The sequence below is a fragment of the Trichomycterus rosablanca genome, chromosome 15, assembly GCF_030014385.1.
Source record: "Trichomycterus rosablanca isolate fTriRos1 chromosome 15, fTriRos1.hap1, whole genome shotgun sequence".
NCBI lineage: Eukaryota > Metazoa > Chordata > Actinopteri > Siluriformes > Trichomycteridae > Trichomycterus > Trichomycterus rosablanca.
In genome coordinates, this window is record NC_086002.1 from 22839391 (window position 1) to 22851770 (window position 12380).

Here is a 12380-nt window from a genome sequence, read left to right on the forward strand (position 1 = left end):
TGACAGAAATGTCTAAACACAAGAAATCAGGACAAGGACAATTTTAATGACACTGTACTGTATGTATTGCTGTCATCATCACAGCAAACTTCACAGGCTCCTACAGTTCAATCACTACTTACTAGAGATGATCAACTCAGTCTCCTTCATGTGATGTCTCTGTTGGACTCTGCAGTAGAACCTGCCTGCGTCACCGTTGAGTACAGTGATACGTTGTTGAACACTAAAGAATTCTCCGTCTCTGTGTGTTTCTGTTACTCCACCACTCAGGTTGATTCCCTCATCACCCAGCCACAGAACCTCTGGCTCAGGCCTCCAGTTTTTAGATTCACACAATAGACTGAATCCTCCTGAATGATCAAAGCTCTCCAGAGTTATCAGTGGCTCTGTTCCAACAGCTGTAAATCAAGTTACACATCAAGTATCAGTATTTCCTCTTTCATAAACACAAATACACTATATGGACAAGTATTGGGACACCCCTTCTAATTTTTTAATTAATGCATTAAAATATGCAATATTTTTGTTGTTGTCCACCCAAACAATTCAAATGCCCACATCAGGATAATATCCTAGTAACACCTCTGTCCAACAAGCTTATGATAATGTGTCCAAATACTTTTTTTAAATGTAACAATATTAATCATAAATCAGCTACTATACCTTCAACTTTTACTTGAACAGTGAAATCATCATACAAGGTTTCAGCGACAATGTAACATTTGTATTTCCCCTCATCAGAAACTTGAACATTAGCTAACAGCAGTGAGGCGTCTCCTTTCTCCAGCTTCTCATCAGATAAAGCTGTTCTCCCTTTGTAAGATGGAATTTGCCCTAAATTAATTACTGTGTGATCTGTATAAAGATGTACTAGTGAGTTTTTTGTGTCTGGCCTGAACCACTCCACTCTCATGTCCACTGCACTGGTTTTGGGTTCAATCAAACAAGGCAGAACAAGATCAGAACCAGTAACTGCATATAGAGGAACATCTGGACCAACCAACCGAAAAGTTTCTGCAGAGAGAAAAAATATAAAAACAAACATGAATGTCTTTTCATCACAGTCAGTTCACTCAGTGGCTTGATTTATATCCCATCTTCTAATTCAGTTATTGGTTACTTATTAATATAATGGTGCGATAACCTTCATCCGCTCCCACTTGTGGCAGGAGGGTAAATTGACTTGCTGTAGTCCCAAACAGACTACAACCCCCTACGCCACAGCTTATTCCAGACTATATAAGGAAAGCTCAGAGATCAGAGTGGTGCTAAACATTATACTAATGTTGTTGTAAGGTTTTGATTCTTTTTAGTGCATCAGCCCACAATTACTTTCATGTACACAAGATAATCACAGCACCGAAAATGTCGATTCCTCTTTTGTAAATGGCACACTAAACCATTTTGTCAAGACTGTAGAGCATTTGTCTTCAATGCTCTGCCCTGTAGTATAGACTAATGTCGTATGTGTAAAATGTGATAAAAACATGGATCTGTTGTTTGTTATTTCTTGTTTATTAAATTCTATGTTCTCTGTATTTGCTATATTTTACACAGTGGATTGAATGGGGAACCCACAGCAGCTTTAATTCTTACTTTACCTGAGAAAGCATGATGGAAGAACAGAATCATGAAACAAACACACTTCATTTCTGAAATGAGAAAAAATAAAACAATACATCAGTTTACTTATCCAGACCTTTTGAACTGAATTTTGTATGAAAGAACATACAGGCAATAATACTCTTTCTGCTTAAGAGAGCAGTTCTTGGTTTACTTTCCAAAAAACTCTTGTTCAGTTCAATTGCTACCCTGATTCAATCCAGCAACAATGACATGTTACCCCCTGTGTTCCAGCAGCTTTCCTGTTAATGTGACTTTTTAATTGTTTAAGAACTGAAGACACTAATTGTTGACACTAAATGTTTATTTATTCTTGCTTGATACAAGACTTCAGCTGCTGAACAGCGTCAGCAGGTTAACCTTTAATAAACAAATATTTAATAAGATTTAATTTGTATTGTTATCAATACCCTAAAGAACAGCAGCTAGCAGAGGGATACACCTAATTTAATACCAAACAGGAAGAAGCAACCACCCTAGACATGATGCAAAAAAACAGTTCAACAATGATATTTATAGAGTATAAACAGTAAACAACATACCAAATAATAAATGTATTTATAAACGGTTTAACAGGGAGATCATATTAACAAAAGAAAAACATTTAAGACTTTTAATATTTTAGTCTGGAGCGATAAAGCAAAATGATTTCCTCCAAACATTCCTGCATCCAGTCAGAGGGACGTATTAGTAACAAGGTAACCACCAGATATTTAACAGCTTCAGATCAGCAGCTGAATGCAGCAAAATAACAAACCAACAGGTAAGAAAAATTTGTACCACTATTACACAAACAATAACACTGTTAGTGTCACGCAGGGTCAAGAGGTGAGACAAGGAGAGGCAGACACATGCAGAGATGCAGACAAACTAAGAATTTATTTGTAACAAAAGGTAATCACAAGAGCTAGTAACATAGCTAGTAACGAGAGCTAAACACAAGAGCTAGTAACATAGCTTGTAATGAGAGCTAAACACAAGAGCTAGTAACATAGCTAGTAACAAGAACTAAACACAAGAGCTAGTAACATAGCTAGGAACAAGAACTAAACACAAGAGCTAGTAACATAGCTTGTAACGAGAGCTAAACACAAGAGCTAGTAACATAGCTAGTAACAAGAACTAAACACAAGAGCTAGTAACATAGCTTGTAACGAGAGCTAAACACAAGAGCTAGTAATAACCTGGAGCAAGGAACAACCTGGAGCTAGGAACAACCTGGAGCTAGGAACAACCTGGAGCTGGGAACCGAAGCTAGAAACCTGGAGCTTAGGAACAACCTGGAGCTAGGAACAGAAGCTAGAAACCTGGAGCTTAGGAACAACCTGGAGCTAGGAACAGAAGCTAGAAACCTGGAGCTTGGGAACAACCTGGAGATAGGAACAGAAGCTAGAAACCTGGAGCTTGGGAACAACCTGGAGCTAGGAAAAGAAGCTAGAAACCTGGAGCTTGGGAACAACCTGGAGCTAGGAAAAGAAGCTAGAAACCTGGAGCTTGGGAACAACCTGGAGCTAGGAACAGAAGCTAGAAACCTGGAGCTTAGGAACAACCTGGAGCTAGGAACAGAAGCTAGAAACCTGGAGCTTGGGAACAACCTGGAGATAGGAACAGAAGCTAGAAACCTGGAGCTTGGGAACAACCTGGAGCTAGGAAAAGAAGCTAGAAACCTGGAGCTTGGGAACAACCTGGAGCTAGGAAAAGAAGCTAGAAACCTGGAGCTTGGGAACAACCTGGAGCTAGGAACAGAAGCTAGAAACCTGGAGCTTGGGAACAACCTGGAGCTAGGAACATAAGCTAGAAACCTGGAGCTTAGGAACAACCTGGAGCTAGGAACAGACTAGGAACAATAGCTAGAAACATGACTTAGAAACATGAGTTAACCTGAAGTGAAAGACCAGAGACCAGAGACCAGAGCCAAACCTAGCCAAAATAGTTCCCAAAGTCCGCACAAAAGCTGCCCCCCCCCCCCCCCTCCCCAAAGGCACTACTCCTGGAGTGCCTTTAAGAAAAACAAAACAAAAACAAGGAGGTCCTGGGCCCTGCGGGGCAAATTTGAAGTCATTGAGGAAGTCTTGAGGCAGGCATGGCAAAAGCGTCAGAACACAGGCTGCTGACGGAAAACCCGTCAGTGAGAGTTCAGAAGCACGCTCTGGGAGTGCTGACTTAACAGGAGCACCATCAGGGGGCGCCAACTCGGGAACAGGAGCGCCGTCAGGGAGCACCAACACGGAAACAGAAGTGCCATCAGTGGGCACCAACGAGGAAACAGAAGCGCCGTCGTGGGGCGCTGACGAGGAGCCAGGAGCACCATCTAGGGGTGCTGACGAGAGTTCAGAAGTGCCGTCGGGGGGCACCAACGTGAGTTCAGAAGCACCCTCTGGAGGTGCTGACTTGAGAGTAGAAGCGCCATTGGGCGCGCCAACTTGAGAGCAGAAGCGCCATCTGGGGCGCCAACGAGAGTTCAGAAGCACCCTCTGGATTCTGCATTAATGCTGCCATCACAGAAGTGTAAATGACCTTTGCCAAGGGCACTGACACAGCCCCATACCATGACAGACCCTGGCTTTTGGGCTTGTTACTGTTAATAGTCTGGATGGTCCTTTTCATCTTTGGTCCAGAGCACACTGCGTCCATTTTTCCCAAAAAGACCTGGAATGCTGATTCATCTGACCACAATACACTGTGTGATGGTCCATCCTAGATGCCTCAGAGCCCAGAGAAGTTGATGCCGCTTCTGGACACGGTTAACATAAGGCTTCTTTTTTGCACAGTAAAGTTTTAAGTGGCATTTGTGCATGTAACTCTGTATTGTAGAGCTTGAAAAGGTTTGCCAAAGTAATCCCTCACCCATGTGTTTTTATCAGCTATTGTTGAGTGGCGGTTCTTGATGCAGTGCCATCTAAGGGATCAAAGATCACAGGCATTCAGCTTAATCTTGCGCCCTTGGCCTTTACGCACTGAAATTCCTCCTGTTTAATGATATTATGCACTGTAGAGGAAAAATATGTACATCCCTTCTAATCTTTCTTTGAGGTTCATTGTTTTTAAACATTTCAATAATTTTCTCACACATTTGTTAACTGGAGGTCCTCTGATCATCAAAGACTTTGTACAAAATCATGATTACAATCACCTGTTGACATCACCTGTTTGGAATCACATCATTATTTAGTTTTTTCACCTTATTACTAGGCCTAAATTGCCCCCGTCCCAACTTTTTTTGGAGTGTGTTGCAGGCCTGAAATGCAGGAATGGATGTTTATTAATAAATGAAATGAAGCAAAGCAGATAAAACATGAAATATATCAGGTTCATCCTGTCTGCAATCAAATAAAAGTCAAAGTAAATGTAAGGAACTGTGTGTTCTTTTATTATTTGCATTTTCCATAATGTCCCAACTTTTTCTGATTTGGGGTTGTAGATCTAAAGTTATACTGAGTGTATATGCCATCTAGTTATCCAAAAAGAATAGATCTGAATTAGTAAGCTTGTATAGGTGCTTTTTTGTTTTATGACAAAAAAAAGCTGTTTGCATGTATAAATAAATAAAGCTTTTTGTTCTCCATGTTCCTCACAACATTGAATTTTTCAGGCTTCATGTCTTCAAAAGACACAATAACAAAAACCTGATCGAGGAAAACATTCTGCTTTCTTTTTAAATTCAAATTTAAATTTTCTTTGATTAGTTTGCTTGTACACTTTATAAATGAAAAAGGTGAAGAACTAAACTTGGCAGATTGCTACATACACTATTGTACATAAAAAAAAAACGTTGCAGTATATTGAATAAACAGCTCTTTTAATTTTGTTATTTTCCCAGTTACTCAGTATTTTATTATATCAGGGCATGTACATGTTACTTTTTCAAAAACAAAATATTATACAAAATATACAGTGGAATGACTGATTTCTAATTGTTTTGAGAGCTTTTTAAACTTCTTCCCAGACTCATATGCATTTACAACCTTCTTTCTGAAGGTCTCAGAGAGCACTTTAGATCTCACTTCAATAATCAAGAGCAAACTAATGTCTGAGGTCTAATCATTGCAGCTGATGTAGTTATGGTTCCACCTTGTACCTAGGGCTATGTGGGACCAATAATGGGGCATTTTGCTAAAGCCATAAGTCAGTGGAAGGAATAAAGGTTTTTATTTACCAAAGAGCCATTAAAAAACAGTCACACATGCTAAAATTGTTGTGCTCTTTAGTACCAAACTGGATGGCACCAAATAAATCAACAGAACATAACCACACTGTCCTACTCTGAGTAACATAACAGCTATAAAATGAATAAAACAAACAAACAAACAAACTCTAAGCTTCCCTGTAGGTGCAGGTAAAATAACCAAACTGAAGTATTTCCTAGCATAAGAAATTAAAACAGCTAAAACTAAAAACACAGTACATGGTTTGACACCAGTCCCCCTCCTTCTCTCTCTCTCTCTCTCTCTCTCTCTCCGTCTATCAGTCATCTTGACTTCCAATCTGCAGATGTAAACTTACCAGTAGTTTAACTGACAGCACAGAGTATATAATATCCTCTCTCCTTTAACCATGTCAAAAACTGTATATACACAGTAAAGTCACATTTTAATGACCATTTCTTACTTTCGATGTCGACAGCGTGTAGCTCAGCTTGGTGGGTATATAAGGTGTGTTATAGGCTGTCTGCACACATATCCCTCATTGCTCTCATGGGTAAAAGGGGCGATTTGTGGTCGAGGGTGGCAGTATTTTAAACTGAATAAGTTTGCCATTGATGCAAGAGGGCAACATCGGCTACGTCCTATGCACCCTCCAGCTGCTGTGGTATGCACTGCAGTCAGCATGGCTCCAGATACCTGTAACAACCTACCAGGACCTGATTGAGTCACTCCCAGTTTGTCTAGCTGCACAATCTGGATATTAGCTTTAAGAAATTAGTTTTTTTTTTTTCATTTGCACCTGTCCAGATAATTTATTTATTATTAATTGACTTGTTATTGACTTTTGCAAAGTTAATGTAGGTACAAGGTAAATATGCCTAAGGAATTTAATGTAGAGTGTGTTGGGGAAGGGACTATGTGAAATTGCCCAGCAGTGCGTCCTCAGGAGCAAGATAAGTAAGCACATAAATTAAGTGTAAATGAGTTGGGTTTATTTATTCATGATACATGATCATTTTGATTTTGCACACATAGTAAAATTATATAAAAAATGCATGTCCTATAATAAAACAACTCATCCATATTTCTTAAATGTTTTATGGTCTTTTGCATAGTTCAGCTTGCCAAAATGTGCACAGCTGCAACTGTATCACAAAAGTGATAGCTAGGGTTTTAATCATTTTATGTTTAGATGGTTTTAATTTGGATCATAAGAAGGAACACGGATTGAAGGAGAAACTTCAAAATCATGAAATGCAGAGAAAAAAGCTATCAATGCCCCTTTACCTCATTTTACCTAATTTCCTAAATGACTGATGATTATTCCAGTGTTGAAGGAGGATTACAAGCTTGCTATATTAATCACTCTTTAATTTAAAAAAACATCTCTGATCAGTGCATGGTGCTAAAACATGCCAACATGCAGCCATATTTGAGTCAGATGCGGGGTTCCGAGCCGACAGACAGCCGACACTGTCGAACCTGAGCCGGAATCGGCCCAGATCTATCGTGCTAGCTGGGTATTCGCTTTTTTTTTTTTTTTTTTTTTAACAGTCGCTAGAGGGGTCTGAACACTAACTAAATATAGCGATAAAAGTTGCTAAGTTGGCAACACTGGTTTGGGCTGAGCAGAGCGGTAGAGAGAACAGAGTGGCGACACTCCCATAGGGAACCGTTGTAAAGAGGGCGGGACATTTTTCTGTGCAGCTTCCATGTTGTGGAGCTCTGAAAAGTTCCAAACATTCACTTTCAACCCATAGAGCCATGGCTGGATTACTGACCGGGCCAGTGGGGCCAGCGCCCAGGGGCCCTTGAGGTCAGGGGGCCCCGGGGGGGCCCTGGCCCAAAACATTTTGCGATGCCTATCAACATTTATGATACAATATATTTTTATTTCCGAGGGCCCTCCATTTTAAGGATCCTCTGACTATTAGGGACTTTGACCCCAGGGCCTCTTGGGGGCCCTAGCCATGCTTTTGGGGCCCCTAGCCATGCTTTTGGGCCCTAGCCATGCTTTTGGGGGCCCTAGCCATGCTTTTGGGCCCCTTATGAAAATGGATGAAAAACTCTTTGCCCAGGGGCCCAGACTATCCTTAATCCGTCCTTGCATAGAGCCACATTCATTTCCACTACTTAGCAAGCATTTTCAGCGCTATGTTGCATTGTCATTAATATACTTAATCCTGTTATTGTTTAGCATTTCCTCAGCACTAAATGTTACATGTTTATCTCATTTAAAAGGTATGACTGAATTTAGCTTAGTCAGTTAGCTAGCTATCGAGATTGTTGACGTAGGGTAAAGTTACATTTTAAATTGTTCTGGTTATCAACTGGTTTACAGTGAGGAAAATAAGTATTTGATACACTGACGATTTTGCACGTTTTCCCACCTACAAAGAATGGAGAGGCCTGTAATTTTTATCGTAGGGACACTTCAACTGTGAAAGACAGAATCTACAAAAAAATCCAGATAATCACATTGTATAATTTTTAAACAATTAATTTGCATTTTCTTGCATGAAATAAGTATTTGATTTGATACAATGGAAAAACAGAACTGAATATTTGGTACAGAAACCTTTACAGAGGTCAGACGTTTCCTGTAGTTCTTGACCAAGTTTGCACACACTGCAGCAGGGATTTTGGCCCACTCCTCCATACAGATCTTTCAGGTTTCGGGGCTGTCGCTGGGCAACATTGAGTTTCAGCTTCCTCCAAAGATTTTCTATGGGGTTCAGGTCTGGAGACACTCCAGGACCTTACGGAGGCACTCCTTAGTTGCCCTGGCTGTGTGTTTCAGGTCATTGTCATGCTGGAAGACCCAGCCACGATCCATCTTCAATGCTCTTACTGAGGGAAGGAGGTTGTTGGACAAAATCTCGCTATACATGACTCCATCCATCCTCCCTTCAATATGGTGCAGTCGTCCTGTCCCCTTCACAGAAAAGCACCCCCAAAGTATGATGTTTCCACCCCATGCTTCACGGTTGTACTCATCCATCTTCTTTCTCCAAACATGGCGAGTGGAGTTGATACCAAAAAGCTCTATTTTGGTCTCATCTGACCACATGACCATCTCCCATGCCTCCTCTGGATCATCCAGATGGTCATTGGTGATCTTTAAACGGGCCTGGACATGTGCTGGCGTGAGCAGGGGGACCTTGCGTGCCCTGTAGGATTTTAATCTATGGCGGCGTAGTGTGTTACTAACAGTAATCTTTGAGCCCATCCCAGCCTTGTCCAGGTCTACAATTTTGTCCCTGGTGTCCTTAGACAGCTCTTTGGTCTTGGCCATGGTGAAGAGGTTGGAGTGTGATTGATTGAGTGTGTGGACAGGTGTCTTTTATACAGGTTACGAGTTCAAACAGGTGCAATTAATACAGGTAATGAGTGCAGAATAGGAGGGCTTCTTAAAGAAAAACTAACAGGTCTGTGAGAGCCTGAATTCTTGCTGGTTGGTAGGTGATCAAATACTTATTTCATGAAACAAAATGCAAATTAATTATTTAAAAATCATACAATGTGATTATCTGTTTTTTTTTTTGTTTTGTTTTTTTAGATTCTGTCTCTCACAGTTAAGGTGTGCCTACGATAAAAATTACAGGCCTCTCCATTCTTCGTAAGTGGGAAAACTTGCAAAATCGTCAGTGTATCAAATACTTATTTTCCCCACTGTATATTGACAGTTAATGTCAGCTGCACTACTGCCGTTTTAGTGCATGGTTGTGATAAAATGAATGAAAATAGATTTGGGTAACCTGACATTTGCGTGCTAGCTTGCTGGTTTTAGACAACTTCTGAGGAAAAACAAGTGAGGACACAGTGAGAGAAGCTGCTCTGAGACAAGTGCTAATTGTATTTTATTTAGTCAGTGTAAATATTAAAAATTTGCACACATGCATTTTTGCTCACACTTCACCATTTTGTCGTCCTGTTGTTTCCTCTTACATTGTCAACATTGAAGTCCTTCAATAAATCCCTATATTTAAAACCTAAATGTGTCAGTCTCCCTTTTCATGTTGTGATCTCATCAACCAGGCAGAACATTGCCATTTGTTGATATTGTCATGATACATGCTTTTGTTGTACTGTATGTCAGGGTCTTAAAATATCAAGGCTGTGTGGTTGAGCAAGGGTTAACTCTTTTCTCACTGAGCAGATTTTACATTAGACCTAAGTTACATGGAGAAATCCTGCTTTGTGAACACATATCTCAGAAAATACAGAGAATTTAAAAAATTGTGTCAGATTAATTGATACCACTAGTCTTTTCGCCTAAAATGAGTTGATTAATCAAGAGTCTTGTTACAGAAATGATCATAAAACGTTAGAGCCATAATAAATCATGCTACTTTTACTTTCATACATTTGAAGGTAAATACTTTAGTACTTTTACTCAAGTGGAGGTAAAGAGTATTTTTACTTTTACTACTACTTTTACTGGAGTAATATTTTACTAATGTTTTACCTTGGATATCTTCACTTTAACTCAGCTACATGGTTTGTGTACCTTGTCCACCACTTACATTAGACAAAATGAACTTATATTCATATTCATAATTAATTCATTAATGTATTACATGTAGGAATCAATTATTAATCACTCATGAAATAAGACATGAATTAATTAATGTACCTGCACTATAATGTTAATGGTACGGTAGTGTGTTTATGAAAGTTCATTCAGTGCAGGTAAACCTTATGAATCCAGCCACATGGCTTGGTGCTTAGCCAAAATGATTATTATTATGAATCCTCAGGAAAGTGAAGGGAGGTTAGTTTATGCAAAAAAACAAAAAAAAAAGCTCTTTAATCTCTGTACTGTATATTGTCTCTACTATTTAATGACATTGCATTATGTAATGTATGCTAATATAATGCACTGTGTGTTAACAAGAACGACCTATTAACAAGTCATTATAAACATCAATCTTCCACTTCATATACCAAACTGACATTAAAGCAGATGCAGTAAATGTAAAGGCAGGTGAAAATACCCAGAAACTGTACAAATGTTTATTATTTAGTGTTTAATATTTCATTCACTGCTGCCGGTCCCATATGAGAACATGACAGCGCCGGGTTTGTTTGGAACTATTGGAGGGTTACATGAACCACGTGACCGTGTGACGGCGAGATCAAGGAGTGTCGCAACTCTCTCTCTCTCTCTCTCTACAGCTCTGACACAGAGCAGGAGAATCAACAGATGATTGTCTAATTATTGTCTAACTGTTGAAAAGAAAACAAAAATCCTCTCTGGTGTAGATTCCCATTGTACTCGTGACTCTGAACTCAGAACCAAGCTCAGTACCATGGGTGATCGGGCCTTCTGTTCTGCTGCCCCCCGCCTTTGGAATGCCCTCCCTGACCATTTGAGGGCTACATAGATGGTTGGTACTTTTAAAAAGAGACTCAAAACCTTTCCTTTTAGCAGAACTTACGAGTAATTTTTAATTAATGTGAGTGAGTGAGTGTGGCTATTTTTTTTATTATAATTATTATTTATTTTTATTGCTTTTTTTTTTGTAGTGATGTCTTTTATCTTATGGCACTTTGAGATTTGTACCAAATGTAAAGTGCGTTACAAATTAAATTTATTATTATTATTATTATTAATAATATAAGTAATAATTATTTTAATAATAATAACAATAATAATAACAATCTTACTCTCATCAAAGTAAGTGTCAGCTTTCTATTCACGTTCTAGCTGGTGGTTTCTTTATAATCATACATACAGTAGAGTGGACACAGTAGAGTAAAAATATTCACACACATAAAAATGTTCATCTGAAGAAGCTCATTTCAACCTTTCTTCTGTAAAGTTTAAACTCTTAATGCAATACTCTCATACATGTTTATTATTTAATTTTTTATGTTTTATGTATATTATTGATGTTGTGTTGTGTGGGTTTGTGAGTTTGTGTGGATGACAGAAAAACACAGTAGAGAAAATAAAAGATTAAAAATAGCTGTGTTGGTGTGGACTGAGCCCAAATGACAACGTTAAATGTGACCTGTATTTCCAGACAGTTCCCGTACAGAAAAAATATCAGGTAATAAACAATAAATTCGAAATATTTTTCCATTAAGTACAAATGAATAACATTTACATATTACAGTTTTATATTCAGTTACTCACCGTGATTATCTCCAAACCTTCTTTACGTTTCTCTCCAGACTAACTGTAGAGCTCACTTTCACTTTAACTCGATTTTAATGCCGCCTTCAACTGCTCCACCTAATAGTCCAGAGTTCAAAGTCCCGTGTACAACCTGAATCTACACTAGAGGGGAGTTTAGTTTGTAAACAGTTAAACATACTGAATCAGACAGTAATGAAATTGATATTTTTGTGTGTGAATAAGATTAAACGACCTTCATGTGTTATTAATGAGGAACAGAAATACCATCTTTTTTTTTTCTTTTACACTATTAGTCTACAAGTAAACGCTGCACTCAAACTAACAGATCCATTTTCCTAACCCACCTGAATTCTGCTTCACGTTCTGACAGAAAATAGCTGCTATTCTCTAACACAGTCCTCTCCAAAATTTTGTGCACCTCTGAATCTAATCTTATGGTTGATCAAGTGATAATAAGTTACAACTGT

The 12380-nt window shown here is 38.9% G+C and overlaps 1 protein-coding gene across 4 annotated transcripts in view; it reads right to left on the bottom strand.

Annotated features, from left to right (window-relative positions):
• The window catches only part of LOC134328744 (butyrophilin-like protein 8), a 43258-nt gene extending 31240 nt beyond the window's left edge, over window positions 1-12018 (bottom strand). For 3 of the 4 annotated variants that reach the window (XR_010014751.1, XR_010014752.1, XM_063009940.1), the window contains exons 1-4: window positions 11911-12018; window positions 1602-1652; window positions 664-1014; window positions 123-398 (exon numbers count right to left, since the gene is read on the bottom strand). Coding sequence is in view for 2 of the 4 variants with exons in the window: in XM_063009940.1 (XP_062866010.1) it covers window positions 123-398; window positions 664-1014; window positions 1602-1650 (676 nt within the window). In the remaining 2 variants the exon portion in view is untranslated. The remainder of the gene's footprint in view (window positions 1-122; window positions 399-663; window positions 1015-1601; window positions 1653-11910) is intronic. The other variant, XM_063009941.1, reaches the window with a different exon arrangement.
• Window positions 12019-12380: the final 362 nt, after the last annotated feature.